General features: G+C 50.3%; 1 protein-coding gene across 3 annotated transcripts in view; it reads right to left on the bottom strand.

The window, feature by feature from the left end:
• AMOTL1 (angiomotin like 1) overlaps positions 1-13,599 on the bottom strand; it is a 66,164-nt gene extending 52,565 nt beyond the window's left edge. For 2 of the 3 annotated variants that reach the window (XM_057399821.1, XM_057399818.1), the window contains exon 1: positions 3,198-3,267. In XM_057399821.1, the coding sequence (XP_057255804.1) occupies positions 3,198-3,231 (34 nt within the window). In that variant the 5' untranslated portion in view covers positions 3,232-3,267. Of the gene's footprint in view, positions 1-3,197; positions 3,268-13,443 lie in introns of those variants that run through there. The other variant, XM_057399820.1, reaches the window with a different exon arrangement.
• Between the last annotated feature and the right edge of the window lie 2,711 nt (positions 13,600-16,310).

The following is a 16,310-nucleotide window of genomic DNA, read 5'->3' on the forward strand; positions in this document are numbered from 1 at the left end:
CTCCAGATTTAAATCCACAGCAGCACCCCACCTACTGAAAAAGTCACTTAAACAACCAGAAAAGATCAAGCATGGTTCCTAAATGCAGTATTTCCACACAAAGGTTGCCCTGACAATTTTCTTCATATAAGTGAGGTTATTACTGTTATTTTCTATCTATTGCCATCTATTTCTGCTTCTGCCCTGAGCAGAAGGCAGGCTGTTCCATTTAAAAATTCAGGACACAAATGGGAACCAGATTACATCTATCCCAAAGCTGCCAAAAAGCAATTACTGTATGAAACCAAAAATCCTCCTGGGAGTTTTCCCAAATCCACAAAATATTCCCGAGCACTAAAGTTTCCACAGGGACTATTACATTAGCAGATAGTCTCTGTGTGAAAAACTGAGCACGCAGCCATCCTCCTAATGGTTTCCAGGACAAGGAGGCTGCACAAGGCACGTACTCCCCACCTTAGCACCAAATAACATTTTGCAGAAACACAGAATGGTTTGGATTGAAGGGACCTTAAAGCTCATCCAGTTCCAACCCTCTGCCATGGGCAGGGACACCTTCCACTAGACCAGGTTGCTTCAAGCCCCATCCAACCTGGCCTTGAACACTGCCAGGCAGCCACAGCTTCTCTAGGCACCCTGTGCCAGCACCTCACACCCTCACAGGGAAGAACTGGTTCCAGATATGGCCTTTACAGTATCAGTATAAAAACCAAATGGCACTCTGGACATGAGGCTTTCGTTTCCCAAAGCAAAGCTGCAACGGTCAGCAGCAACATCTCCACTTTGTCCTGAAACCTCCATGCACATCCCAAGAGCCCAGCTGAGCCTGACCCCCAGGGAGCTCTGCACATTTCCCTCTGGGGCTGCTGCTGGGGTCCCTAAAAACCCTCCTCAGTGCCTCTTCACTGGAGAAATGCAATGTCTTTAGCTCTGTGCCAGTGTTTCCTTGCAGAGGAGCTCTTACGAGAAGCACTGGAGCTGTATCCACACATCAGGCCCTCTATCCAGGAAAATGGTGTGCAGAATCTGACCCAGATCCAGGAGCTGATCCTATGCCTATCCACAATGTCACAGGTGTGTGGAAATGGAAATCAGTGAGAGCAACCCCTGATCCTGCAGGCATAGGGACTTCAGTGGTGCAGCACGTGCTTGCTCGGGTCAAATCTGCCCTCCTTCAACCTGAGTGCTTCCCAAAGAAGAGGGAAAGCAAAGCTCTTCCTGCCTAACACTGTCAGAGAGCAAAGGACAGCAAAGGACAGCAGGGCAGAAGAGGAGGAAAAGAATGGACCTGTGGGTGATAGGGGAGCTCCCACCAGTCCCTCCCCAGTCTGGGGAATCTGGGGCTCCAGCCCCACCAGCATTGGTGTGGGCACATCCCTCCTGAGGTAACAACCTAAAACCAGACCCATGAATCCATCCCCTTGCACCCCTACTCCAGATGGGGATGAGGAAGGCTGAAGATGAGGAGGGGTGGGCAGGATGTGACCCCTCCATGCAACCCCAGCGCAGGTTTTGTTATGAGCTCTCACCCACCCAACATCTCCAGCCCTCTCTCTCTGGTATTTCTTGATACTTGGGTATTTTATAAGACCCTTTTAAGAGCTTTTCTGGCCATTAGCAATGTATATATATATATGTGTGTATACATATACTAAAAAAATCTACATTTTTAATACACACACATAAAAAAGTATGTAGTTATATATAAAATACATATGTGTATTTAATATTTATATAAAATATATTTTATATATAATATAGTCATACATAATATGTAAATGCATAAAAATATGTAAGCATACCTACATATATTTGTTACATCTCTACATATAGGTAAAACATATATAGATCTAAAATATATACATGAATACATCTCCCTGCGCACACCTGTGAGCAGGACTGGCGCTGCCAGCTAGCTGTGCACAGGGGAAATGAGGGGACTCCCCGTCTCCACGGCCATCCCTCTCTCAGAACGCTGTTTCCATCTAAACCACAAAAACCCCAGCGCAGTGGATGCCCGAGAAGGGCCTCGCAGGAGCCACAGCCAGGATCCCGGTCTGCCCACAGCTGCTCAGCGCTGCCGGGACATTCAACAGCGCCAGGAAAGAGGAAAATAACCCCTTTTTCCATCGAAAGAGGAGCAAGCTCAAGCAGCAACGTTCCTGTGCTTAACTCAATCACAGAACCTGGCAGGAGAATTCGGGGCAGACTCACGTGGGATTTTTCTCCTCTTTCAAGGCTGTTTTTCTCCCTTAAGCAGGAGTTTATCTTTGTTCTCCCTGCAGGGGCAGGGAGGTTAAACATAACTGTTCCCTCTCACCATCCCCCCGTAACAACAACAACAACAACGTGAGAAAACGCTCCCCGCCGCGGGCGGCCCCTCCCGCTGGCTCTGCCCCCACCCCGGTCCCGATCCCGATCCAGGTCCCGTTCCCTGTCGCTGGCTGGCTGGGGCGGGCTGGCTGCCGCTGACACCCGCGGGGGACAGCGGGGGACCCCCGGGGACGCTGCGATCGCCGCTGCGGAAACACAACCGCCCGCCGCGCGTCCAGCCGGGAACGTTCCGCTCCCGCTGCGCTCCCGGCCGGTGGCTCCGCTCTCCCCCGGGACAAGCGGCGGCTGCCCCCGACGCTCAGCGCCTTGAAAAGAACGGCGAGCCCCCCCCCCCCCCCCCCCCCCCCCCCATCTCACCGGTAGCGGCTCCGGTACCCACCCCAGGCGGGGGAAACACGCTCAGGTACCTGGGAGGCTCCAGGGTGCCGAGAAACACGGAGCGGCCGGAGACGGGATGGGCCGGGGCGGGCTGCCCGGCCCTAACAGAGCACCGAGCGGGAGAACGGGGACAGCCCCGCTCCCGCACCGGGTGGGGTTTCCCCGGGAGGCAGCGAGTCCGGGAGCCTGCCCAGGCCTCCTCTCATTCTCCCCGGGGAGCGGTACCGGAGGAGCGGTGGGACCCCGCGGAGCAGCGAGCCCGACCCTACCCGGACCAACCCGCGCCGCGCTCCTTCCACTCACGGCCGAGTATGAGAAGGGACAGCTCCAGCGGCACTCCCGTTCACACCGGCACACACTTGGACAAAGACGCAAGCACCCACACGGGTGCGCACAGGCACATATATGCGTACACATGTACACATGTATGCGTACACATGTACACATGTATGCACGGACGCACCGCACAACCCGCCCGCTGCCCTTACCTCCAGCTCCGCGCCCCGACAGCACCGCGGCCATCCACGCCGATACCCGCCGGCAGCCGCGGGTGGGGCGGGGCCAGGGGCCAGGGAGGGGCCAATCACAGGAGGCGGACCGGGGGTGTGGCTAGGGGCGGGGCCAATAGGCCTTGGAGGCCGCGCCGGTCCTAGCGCCGACCGGACAGAGCCCAGGGTGAATCACCCCACACTGAGGCTGTGGGGCTGGAAAGCCCGCGGGGACCCCGAGCCCCCCCCGGCTGGGCCTCGAGCTCTGATAGAGCTTCACCGAGAGGATGGTGAAGCACTGGAACAGGATGCCCAGGGAAGTGGTGGAATAACCACTGTCCATGGAAGTGTTCAAAAACCCTGTAGATGAGTCCTTAAGTGATATGGTTCAGTGGTGGACTTGAGGTAAGGGTTGGACTTGATGATCTTAAAGGTCTTTTCCAACCTAGTTGACTCTATGATTCTCAGGCCCAAACAGAGCCACCAAAGACAGTGGGATGCTCCCAGGGTGAGTCTGTGTGGCAGCACAGCTTCACCACGTCATGCTTGGGGATGCTCAGGCCCTAAGTCTCATCCTAGGTACCAACACAGGCTTCCTGAATCACACCCCACGCCTCACACAGTTGACAGACCCAAGCCCATGCATCAATCGCAGGCATCTTCCCCTTCTCCAGGGCTGCAGCAGCTTCCCCTGCACGTGGAGGAGCTGGTGGCTCTTCGGGGAGCAATGGGACTCCCCCATTCCTAAGTACAGCCCCACATTCCTAATCACATTTTCACATGAGCAGTGCATGCACATACCCGTTGACATCAAGGGATTTCCAACTGATGCCCAACGTGAGTGCTGTGATAACAGGAACACGGGACATTTGCCCGCTTGTGGTTTCATTGCAGCTCAGCACACCAGCCCCATGGGATGTATGTTCATCAGGGCTGGAGTGAGCCACTGCTTTGCCTCCCCAGCCCGCCTCAGCCCTGCTGCCAAGGGTCCAGCACAGGGGACATGGTGGGAGGGCTCCTTGGGTATTTGCACTGCATTCCATTCGCATCCTTGCTGCCATGTGGGCACAGACTGGGTTGGGCAGCTGCTCTGCACCCTCTTCCCAGCACTGCCCCACAGGGCAGACCTCATTCCAGATGGCCGGCACTACCAGGATGTTGCCTGGGTTTCCCCATCTCATTGGGGGATTCACTTCAGCAAGCTGCCGGTGGTGCCAGGATTGTCCATTCAATTTGTGCTCATTTCTCCCAGCTCTTAACACATAGACAAGCTTTTCAGCTCCCAAAGGGACTTTGGTGGCTTCAGCCCCCTAAATACTGTGCCAAAGCAGCTAGAGATGCAGCAAAGGGCTGAAGAGGAGCCCACCCAATGCCATCTCAGTGCCACTGCAGCCCTGTAAAGGGACACAGCAAGACCGGAGCTGACACCCAGTAGCTTCAGGCAGTGGGAGCGTGCTGCAGATAACAGCAGTCTGAAGCATTGTGATTTTGAATTGCAAAACTCAGCTTTGCTTGGAGTTTGGGTTTTGTTTAGGTGAAGATACAGGGAAACAATAGGATACAGGACATGAACAAAGGAGGGAAAAATATTGGTGGTGAAACGAGACTCCTCAGTTCCCACATCTGCACATCTCCCATGGCAGCAGTTACACCAGAACTCTCCAGCTACCTGGAAGGAGGATGGAGCTAGGAGGAAATGGCCTCGAGCTGCACCAGAGGAGGTTTAGATTGGGTATTGGGAGAAATTTCTTCACTGAAAGGATTGTCAGGGACTGGAACAGGCTGCCCAGGGAAGTGGTGGAATCACAGTCTCTGGAAGTGTTCAAAACCTGTATTGATGAGGCCCTTAATGAACATGGTTCAGTGGTGGAGTTGTGTCCTGGGGTAGCAGTTGGACTTGATGATTTTATAGGTCTTTTCCAACCTAGTTGATTCTATGATTCTAACTGTTTCCATGTGAGCTGAGCATCCTCAGGGATGCTCTTTCCTCCATGTTGGCGTGGAAAACAGGGTGCCCGCTAGGTACTGTCCCTCTTGGTATCTCCGAAGCTTTGAAACTGAAGCAGCTACCAGCTGTCTCCCTGCTGTCACCTAATACAGGCTCAAGCAGGAGAGCAGAGAATCACAAATACACTGCTTTAAAGGGAGGCAAGGGGAGACAATCACATCCCTGACATCCTCAGGGGGAATATAAAAGCCTAGTGCTTAGGGTACTAGACTTGGATAAGAGCGGGATGTTCAGTTCTCTTGTCTCCTGCAGGTGCCCTGAGTATCTTGGAGGAAGTCAAGCCCAAGGTTTTTGAACACCTAAATCCTCTGCAAAGTCATGGGACACCTTGGACATAGATAGATAGATAGATAGATAGATAGATAGATAGATAGATAGATAGATAGATAGATAGACAGACAGACAGACAGACAGACAGACACCTTGGTCCCCTGGAGGAACCAGCCTTTGGTTTTTCAGGTTGTGTACCTGCTCTCTCTCATCTCCCTCAGTGATAAATGTTGGCTTTGCTTATACACACAGGAGAACCATAGACCTGCTCAGCTGTAAATGAAGGTATGATTGCTCCCTTGGCTTGTTAGTGCCTGTTCACAGCGGTGGATGGAGCTGGATGAAGACACTGCTCGCTGAGCCTTGTTCCAAATGGCAATTCAAGCTCTACTTTTTCTCATGCTTCAACTTTACCATTTGGTTGGGCAAAATGGGATGCATTATTCTGGCTACTCTGCTGCACAGTCCATGTCACAGGGAACTGGGTGCAATGTGGCTGTACTGCCCTCGGCCAAGCAGATCCAGCCTGTCTGAGACTTCATTTTACTTCTCATTCTGGTCCCATGGTCTATGCTTTCTTTTTACCTATTGCTGTGTGATGAGAGGTGATGCTTTCATTGCTAGAGGAATAAATACATCAAGAAAAAGGATTATCTGCTGTCTTGTCTTTCAGTAGCATTGCAAGAGCCTCATGAACCATCCTGTTACATATCCAAGGAAAAAAGCCCTTTTTTCTGCTGCAGTACAAGTGTGATTTCTCTTTTCTCCCTATTATTCATTTTCTGTTCCATCTTTCCACAAAGTTTCCAAAATCTTTTTCCTGTTCAACTCCATTTTGGTTTGAGAAATGAAATGGCTGTGAAGGATGGTAGGTTGGGGAAGGAGTTCTCTGACCCCTCTGCAATCCGATACATCTGATAACCACTGGGGAGCTGTGTCTGCCCAGGAGGGCAAGACAACTGCTGCCCAAGCTTATCCCCTCTGCAGCTCCACTATTTTTATAGATTTTCGTATGCATTTATTTAGTTATATATTTATTTATATTGCAAAATAAAATGTTCCCCCAATTAGGAATAGCTCCACTATTTTTATATTTTTATCTTTTATATACTTATATTTCTATTTTCTATATCTTTTTTATTTTTATATTAATTCGTTGATTAATTAATTAATGTTTTTTTCTACAATGAACTTGAGGAAGGAAATAAGTCCATCCTTCCACCCCTTTTGGTTCTAACCCTGCTCAGCCAGAGCCCAGTGCTGTCAGGGTATCAAAGCAGAGCTGACAGTGCCATCTCCCTTCACTGCCTGTCTTCTGCTTCTCCCTGGTAACTAGGGAGACCCAGGAGACACACACACCATTCACAGCCTGGAAGCACGTCTGTTACACCCTGAAAATAAAATCTCTCGTGGATTTTCCAAGCATTTCAGCAAGCTGCATGGGAAGGGAGAAGCATTTCCTGGTACCCCCTGGCCTCAGCCATTAGCAAACCCTTGGATCACTCAGCATCCCTACACTATCCCAAACCCCCGGGGAGCTCTGAGCAGTTCCTACCACCAAACCCAGAGCTGGACCACCGAGGCCCTGCAGAAGGGACATGGCCATCCCAAACCACAAGCAACGCCCAGGTATTGACACTCTTTGCACGTGCACCCATGCATGTAATCCCACAGATTCCCAGTGCTGCAAGCGAGCAACATATTGTCCCGCTCTGCCTGACTCTGCAGCAATCCCAAATGCCTGCATTCAGTTTCACTTCTTGCTGGTGCTGCTGCTTTGAACAATGGCCGATTGGCATCAGGGGAGTTTCAGGCCCTTTAACATCACCACTGGGGATGGCACAAAAAATCACCATAGGATGCTGAGACCACAGCAAGAAGCTGAATCAAGAATCAGAATATATGGTGTAAAAAACCTCCCCCAGCTAACTTAAATAAATCAAAGCCACAAAGCCTTTGACATAGATGCTGGAGAGGGACGCTTCACCAGGGACTGTAGTGATAGAACAAGGGGTGATGGGTTTAGACTTAAACAGGGGAAATTCAGGTTAGTTATAAGGAAGAAGTTCTTTAATGTGAGGGCAGTGAGGCACTGGCACAGGCTGCCTAAAGAAGTGGTAAATGCTCCATCCCTGGCAGAGTTCAAGGCCAGGTTGGATGGGGCTTATAGCAACTTGCTTTAGTGGAACGTGTCCCTGCCCGTGGCAGGGGGTTGGAACTTTACGTTCTTAAGGTCCTTTCCAACCCAAACCATTGTATGATTCCATGATTCTATACCCTTACTGTTATCTCATGTGGAGATAGTCTTACTTCTTCTTGATAGTCACAGGCTCTACCTGCCTTCTACCCTTCCTCAGCATCCCAGAAGCATCTCTAACTTCTGAGCAGAGGCAAATCCTCTTAGAGCCCTGGGGCAGCGCTTTCCAAGCCAAATCTGCAGAAGGTTTCTAAGTAATCTTGCCACCAGGCAGCCAGTGAGCTCAGTGGTTCAGGGAGCCCCACAGACACTCATCCTGCTAAATTAATAGCCTTTGCTAAGGTTTCCGCAATGACAACTGTGCATATTTATTGGGTCTCCTCTGATACACACTTAGCCGGCAGTGTTGTATCTGGGGGCAGCAGGAAAACTCTCCCTGCACATCTGTTTTTCCAGTGCTGCCAAAGAGCTTTCATTTTTCTCTAATAACTTGACCTGTTTGGTTTCTGGCAGAAGACGGCCAAGTAGAGCACTCGCTCCCTTGGATGCGCTCCAGTACAGGATGAGGTCAGGACAACAAAGAGAAAGAAACAGCTGGATGACTACGAAGCAGTGGGAACAAACAGGGCAGGGACCAGGGTTTTTTCTTTCCTTCCCTTTTCATTTATCCAATGGGATTTCATTCCTAGGCGTATTTATTCCCCAGGCCGTCGGTATCACAAAAGCCGTGTTTCCTGCACGCCTCCTCCCGACCATACCCAGGGTGCACGTATAAATAGCGCAGGCAGCTAATCCCTCCTCTGCTCAGCTGTCAGGAAATGTGAGGCACAGGTCCTAGGGGTTTCCACTGAGAGACCGCAGCTCCTACACAAGCATTTTCATCTTGATTTTGGAAGGGTGGGTTTCGTACCCCCCACTTCCATCTAATTTTTCCATTTCACCACATTCCCATTACTCTTTCCAAGACTTTCTGGGATGGGGGTTTCACCTTGCATTTTTCAATCTGTCTTCTTTCTTTTTTTCCCCTGATATTCAGCTAAATCATCTAAAAGCAGCAAGGAGAAGAATTGCCAGTGGGGAGAGAAGGAGGTGGAAAAGAGGGGAGGGATGAGGGAATGGAAGACAGGGAGAAGACATGCCAAGTACCGGAGAGACAGAGAAGCAGTCTGCACATGTTTCCCTGTTGGGAGAGTTTCTCTCTCCCTGACCTCACTTTCTCCATGGCCAGAATTCCACCTCCGGACTTGCCAAGGAGACAATGCAGAATTCCTCTGCTGGGCCACAAAGCAAGTGTGAAACGTTCTGTTTTAATCATTTACAGAACAAAAGGAACACAACCGTCACCATCTGATTCATATCTGCTGAAATCCCACAGCCTGAGCTGTGGGAGAGGAAACACGGATGAAGAAAGTAAAGGAAGAGGAGGTGTGGGTTTGGTTTGGGTTTCTCTCTTCTAGTCACTGCAGACCTAAAGAAAAGCAAGAAGGACCATGCTGGCCTATATAAAAGTTTAAGAGCTCCTGGTGTCCTCTGACACGGCCTTTGGAATGTGTCTCCAGAGAAAATACAAGGAACACTACAAATGCTGTTTCCTCTGACAGGTGATCCCGTTTCCCTTCCTGAGCCAGAGGTTGTAGCTGCATCACCAGGTTTGAGAGCCTTTCACAGACTTTTCTTCCACGATGTTTTCTAATCACTTTTTCAGCCCATGCACACTTTTGGCACGCTGGACATTTTGTGGTAGCAAGTTGTACAGTGTAACTGCACTGTGCGAAGACACAGCCTTTGGGTTGGGTTAAGCCTTTTCTAATATCACAGAATCTCAGACTGGTTGAGGTCACAAGTGGCCTCTGGAGCCATCCTCATCCAACCACCTACAGACAGTTGTCCAGGACCATGTCCAGATGGCTTTTGGGTTCCTCCAAGGACAGAGACTTTACCACCTCCCAAGGCAAAATGTGCCAGTGCTTGGTAACCCCCACAGTGAAAAAGTGCTTCCTGATGCTCAGAGGGAACCCCCTGTGTTTCAGGTTGTACCTCTGGTCCTAGCATTGGGCACCACTGAAGCCTGGATCCAAGCCCTTTTCACCTTCCCTTCAGGTATTTACTGATGAGATCCCCCAGAGCCTTCACTTCTCCACGCTGATTAAGCCCATCTCTCTCAGCCTTTTCTCACAGGGTTGATGCTCCAGTCCCTTTTATCATCCTTGTGCCCTTTCACTGGAGTATCTCTAGTATGTTGGTGTCTCTCTTGCACTTATTTACTCCTATGCCATTCATCATTCTTGTACTTTTACTGTATCCTCCTTCAAGCATCTCTTTTCCCCATCCTTGAGTTGTAGTTTACTGTGTCTGCTCTGTCCCTCAGTCACCTTTGCCTCCCTTGCCTGAGGCTTCTTGAGGGACTCTCAGAAACCTGTGCTGATTTATACAGCAGCAGATGACAGAGAGGTTTACGAAGGCTGGGCATGGCAAGCAGAGCACCAGTCTTTACAACAAGGACAGAAAGAAGAGTCAGGAGGTGATTTCCCAGCCATTGTTAATTCCATCCTTGGAAACACTGAAACAACGAAAGGCTTTGCAAACATGTAGAAAAGGCGGATATGAGTAATAACCAGTGCAGACTCAGTAAGAACAGAGCTGGTCAGACTCATCTGTTCTTCTGTAATAAGCTTTATATATGAGAGGGGGTGTGCAGATGCCATATATGTTGGCATACAAGTAAGACTTGTGGTAACTGGGTCATACGGTATCACTATAAACAAGAGATGGGACACTCTCTTGGGAAGATGGATGCATGAAGATCAAAATGTTTCTTGGAGGTTAGTTACTCATGGCATGAAGCAACACTAAACAGCCTGTTGTAAATCTGGTCCTGATCAGCATTTCCACGAATGACTCAAAATCCAAGCACAGCTTCTTCTGTTTGCAGTTGCCAGCAGGCTGGGACAAGCTGCCAGAAAGCTGGACACAGGACTAGAGGTCAAGGAAGACTTGATGAGCAGGAAAAGATCGATGTGATCCTCCAGTAGGATCCTCCTCCCAGAGTCCCCACACAGGACAAGAAACTCCCTGTTTGAGCCATGGAAGCCATGTGTACGGACCAAGCTCCATTTGAGCCATGTGTAACTGGCTTAAATTGCAGGAATTTAATTAGACACTGAGAAAACCCTTCCAGTGCAGTGAAGCCTGGGAAAGCTGCTGGAACAGGCTGGTCCTCCACTTGGGGTGATGGCTGAAAGGAGACACAAGCCCTGCCTTGAGGCAGGAAGGAGGCGTATTAAACTCTTGGAGTTCTGCTCAGACCTGCCTTTCTGTGGCTTAGATGATGGTGATGTTTTGTTATGGTATTGATGTTTTGTCTCAGGATGTTGTTATTATAATGCTGCTTTATTCCCAGCTCCCTTACTAATAACTCCTGCTGTTCAGGTAGCTGGTTTGACCAGGGCTGTGTGGTTTTGGCCTGGCATTCTCAGGTGCTGGTTACACAATCACTGCAACACAGCATAAACCCAAGCTGTTACTGGGGTTGTCTTGTCCTCTCCCCCTCCAACACGTGCTTGCTCTTACCCCCTCATCACTGCCTGGCACCACAAAACACACAGCTGCACATGACTCAGGTTAGGAGGCTGATCCAGCTGAAAACCCACCAGCCAGGAGGGAGGCAAGGGGAGAGACTGGTTTTCCATTGCTTGTTCTGCTATCTCACATCCTTTGTCTGTCTTGTCTACCTTGGATGGAGCAATCCCATCTTGGAAAGCAGAGTGGAAATGTAAGGTGATACAAGCACTGGTTCGAATAACTGTTCCAGACTGAGGGATGTCTAATACTGCTGTGCAGATGGAAGCGGTGTTCGAGTTGCTCCTGCTTCCCCTTGAGTGGGAGTGGGGCTGTGCATAAGCCCTGGCAGATGCCAACCACCACCGCAGGAGGCAATGGATCACACTGGATGGCACAGATTATTTCCCCATTAGGATGAGGAGGATGCCAGCAAGCCGGTTGTCCCATGTTTCAGCCCTGATTCCTGCCCCTCTAGGGTCCAGCCCCTTGACCAGGGGTCACCAAGAGCCTTATTTTGCCCATCTAAGCCATCTGTCCAGCTGCTAATGCATTTGCTGCTCAAGTGAAACCAAACGAATCTTGTTGTTTGGGAGAGGAAGCTTGTTCTTTGTCACTGAATACATTTGCTGAGACTTGGGGGGGGGCAAAGTTATAAGAAATGAGTGCATGTCTCTGAGGGAAGGCACCCTTCAAGGGATAAGATGCTGAAGACCAAGAAGAAAGAGAGCTGGTGGAAACCGTGTCACAGAAAACACGTTTTAAAGTTATTTGACTTGTTTTAACTGCAATCGGGTAATGAATGAGGCAGCCAAGGGAAGGCTTTTGGCTTTATTCCCACTCCCTGCTAGACACTCCTCTGGGTGGACGCATGTCAGAGCAGTCTCTATCCTGACACCAAGTGGAAAGAGCTCACAAGGGCTCCTTTAAAATGCAACCAAGTGTAAGGTACTGCCAGTGAGGACAGCTGCCCTCCCTTCCACCCCTTCAGCACCAGCGAGGCATCGTACAGTTTATAAGCATCATTGTATTTACAGGAATGTCCTCAAGAACCTGGCTCTTAGCAGCAGAGGTTTACAGCAGAGAGAGTTGCACACGATAGAAATCACCATTCTGGGCTCCTGCAGCTTTCTGCTCTTACCCCAAGTTTCCAACAGTGCCCTGTGTGGTGAGCAAGCTAGTGGGTGCACACAGACAACCCTTACTGGGGACAAGCCCTCATTAGAGAATCACAGGCTGGTTGAGGTTGGCAGGGACCTCTGGAGGCCATCTGCTCCAGCCCCCCTGCTGCAGCAGGGCCACCTAGAGCTGCTTGCCCAGAACCATGTCCAGACAGCTTTTGAATATGTCCAAGGATGGAGAATTCATTGCCCTGAAAGTGAAGGGCTCCTTTTCCTTGGGAAGAAGAGCTGGTGTTTGGTCATGTAAGATGATGGGCATCAGTGTGTTGGGGCAGCCCCACCATGCCGTCGAGCAAGGCAGGGTGCACTGCTCTTGACCTGAGCCCTGTGTCTCTCCCAACACATCTAATCCACACTTCCTAGCATGCTCCTTCTCCAGCCTTCACCCATTTTCCCAGGAGGGGCTGGGGGCTTGATTTCCCCCTTCCCTGCACATCACATTTCCAGGTCTAGGTGGCCAGAAGACCTCCTGCAGAGGCTTCCTACCATGTAGTTCATCCTCACTCCCTCCTTACCTTGAGAACCTCTAACTCGTCCTGAGACAAACATTGTTTTAGACCTTGGTCCTGGCATTAAGGGAAGGTCGCCACCAGATAGGGTTTCCCCATGGATTCAGCCTCTGAAGCCTTCAGCTTCCCATGCCAATTTGAGGTTGTTTTCTCCCTGTGTGTCTTCACTTCTGGGTTAAAAAAGCCCTCATCATCTTGCAACACACCAGAAAGTCACAGAAGCTCCAGTGCCAGCCACGGGCTAAGCCTAACCCACCCCCCCCCAGCATCATTATCTGAGAGTGCTTTGCACCACAAAGGTGACAGCTTCTCTCCCAAAGGAAAGAAAACCTGCATCAATTTAACAGAGAGGCACTAAACACATCTGATGGATGGCATCCAAAAGCAACACAGAAAGAAGGCACCAGTGGTGACAAATCTATGCAGCTGAAAGCATTCAGTGGCTGCCTTGTGTTTTAAGCCATCTCCTAGTTATTCTACATTGTCAAAAAGGAAGAGGAAAGCGTGCTGTGCATGGACTTACCCAGCTGATCCAGAGCAAAGAGGGCTGGGGCACCTTCGGAGAGCTCATTGTCTGAGGGAAGAAGAAAGATCAGCTGCAGAGGAGATGTGGAGAGCTGGGATGACAACAGTTCAAATCAAACTGCAGATAAGCCCCTTTTCAACTCGCTTCCAGTTCACCCCGACAGCCTTCATATGCATGTTATTGGAAACAACCTGGAATCAGCTCAGGGTGGAGACTTATGCCTTTTCCAGCGCCAGTGAATGGGCTCTGCTGCCCTGTCTCTGCCCACACTGGGATCCTCAGCCGTGCCCCACGTTTTGGCTATGCCACAGCTCTCCACTCCCTTTTCCTGGCTCGCCCAGTGCTCAGGGCATGGCCAGCAGCATCCTGCCTGCAGCGAAGCTTTTCAGCACACCACAGTCCCCTCCAACAGCAGCTGGAGGAGGTCTAACCAGTGAGAGTGGGAAATGCTCCAGCTGGGATCCTTCAGAGGCTGAGCAGGCTGCATTCACCTGATAACATTGCTGTAACTCAGTGCCTGTGACAGGCTGGACCACGGGCTCTGGAAACCCCTGAGCTGGTGGCATCTCTCACCAAAATCTTGTGGGAGATTATTTTGGATCCCAAGACCAATCCCACCATGAGCCCACCCATTCTTATCTGCTCCCAGCTGCAGAACATAGCACACACGGATTCCTCGCTGCCAGAAAGAAACACAGCTGCATAACAGAATGTGGCCAAGTGCTAAATGCCATTTGATCCTTGGAACTGGTGGGGATTCCGTTGTTTTCAATCATTTCTTGCAATGTCAAAATGATGCTAAACTACAAAAACTCAATTTAAAAAAGAAAATGCAGAGGGTAGGGGTTCTTCTGTTGGTTTTGGGGGTTTTGGTGGTTGTTTTCTTTTTCCTTTCAGGCTCATGGCATTTGGTCTGTACAATGGGTCAGACTAGAAAACCTTTTGGTTTGGAACCTGTGGCCTGTTCCTAGGGGGCTGAAGAAGGATGTTTAAGAAGGGCAGACGCATGACACCCTACGGTAATCCATATCTGTGACGTTTCTGAGAGATCTTTGTCCCCACTATGAAATGCTGCTAGGTCCATCAGTTAGAAGAAGATGTGAGACACTTGTTTAGGATAGCAGTGGGCTGTGTACACCACGTTTAACTCTGCCCTGCTTTACAGACCCAAGTGCAGTGGGATCCTGAATTTCACCTCTACAGCTACAAACAGTAACACAGACCATGCAAAAGGTGAGGGTTTACAAGAGATATCAGAAGCAGAAATGGTCCTACTGGGGAAAAGGGATGGGCTGCAGCAAGCACCTGTGTGCTGGTCCTTGGAGCCACCCTGCGCTGGATACCTGCAAAAGCAGGCAATGCCACCCAGTGGTGCTTGGCTGGGGAGACTGAACCCAGGGCTGCTGGCTTCAGTAGCATAAACCTACTTATCTAATCCAGCTCACATAGAAAAGGAGGCGATGCCGCATCCCAGACTGTCCCTTTCCCCTTCCCCAGGCATCCGGGCTATCGGCAGGAAGCTGAGGGAAACAGATGGAGATAAGCAAAGCATTTTACCAAAGCAAAATGTTTCCGTTCCCAAGGTGCTGTCATCCAGAAGACTCTGGGTTTACTTTGGTGTTAGCCTGGGGCACAGCGTGTCCCAGCTAAAGAAGGGACTTTGCCCAAGGAGGGACAGTTTGTGCTGGGACAGGGAGCTCCGGTGACAAAGATGAGCAGGGAGCACATGTGGCTGCTTCTGCCCAATGTTTGCATGGGGGTTAAAAAGCAAATTACAGCACGGTGGATATTGGGTAGAGATTCATTGACAGAGGAAATAGATCTGCTGGCTCCTTCCCATTGTATCTGCCCTGAGTGCTTTGCTGAGACTGGCAATTTATGGGGAGCGACAGACCCAGCCTTGGATTGGGAGGTCATACTAAGGTGGGCTGAAAGCTTATGTGGTCCTGCACAAGGAGCCCCAGCTGGGACATCCCTCATCCCTCCTGTCTCTCCTGAGACATCATGTTTCTCTGGAGCCATCCTAAATTGTGCCACACAACCAGGATTGAGAGAGAAGGGAACATTTTACCAGCTCTGCTCCTCACCCCTCCCTCTGCAGAGTCCCGCTTGGGGAGAATGAGGGTGGTCACATCCAGCACAAGTGGAATATTAACTTGCCAAAAGGTTGGTGTTTGGGTTTGTTGGTTTGGGTGGGTTTTTCTGGCAAATCCCATCCCAGAGAAGGAAGGCAAGCCACAGACCAAGCAGCAGTGCCAGTGTGCCAGCAAGATACTGCAGTTTGGGTCAGACCTTTCCCACCTTCATACTAGACATAGCACAGTGAATGGCAGCAGCACATCAGGAAGGCTCTCAGGATGCTCACTGGGTGGATTAAAAACCAGCAATGACGTCCTACCTCCTTTCACACTGGCAAAGGGATGGATCCCACCATGAGACAACCAGTTGGTTTCATCCAGCTTCCAGTTTTCACCAGGGTCCATCTCTGACTGGCAGCATCAAAGATCTGCTCACAATGCCTCCTGCCGCTCTCTCTGGGGAATAACCAGAAGACACTTTGAGTGCTGTTGTGGCCCACACCATGGCCAGCTGCCGGGTAGCTTACCCCAGCAGGGGAAAATGTCTATCAATGTTGCAGGAAAAAGGGAAAAGGAACAAAAAATGGAGGGAAAATGCCCAAATGGGGCACTATAGGACCAAGGAATAGCTGGCTCTTCCAACTCTCAACTTAGCACATGCACAAGTCTCCCTGCCATGTCAAAAAGGCACCAGTGCTTGGACCTCTCCCATTTTTTGTTTTCAGCTTGACCGATGCTTAGTTATTCCTAATTCCTCATGATATTTGCAGGGATAGGGTTTTATTT

The sequence above is a fragment of the Pezoporus wallicus genome, unplaced genomic scaffold, assembly GCF_028554395.1.
Source record: "Pezoporus wallicus isolate ANWC-B61680 ecotype Strahan unplaced genomic scaffold, APGP_CSIRO_Pwel_v1 scaffold_6446, whole genome shotgun sequence".
Classification (NCBI taxonomy): domain Eukaryota; kingdom Metazoa; phylum Chordata; class Aves; order Psittaciformes; family Psittacidae; genus Pezoporus; species Pezoporus wallicus.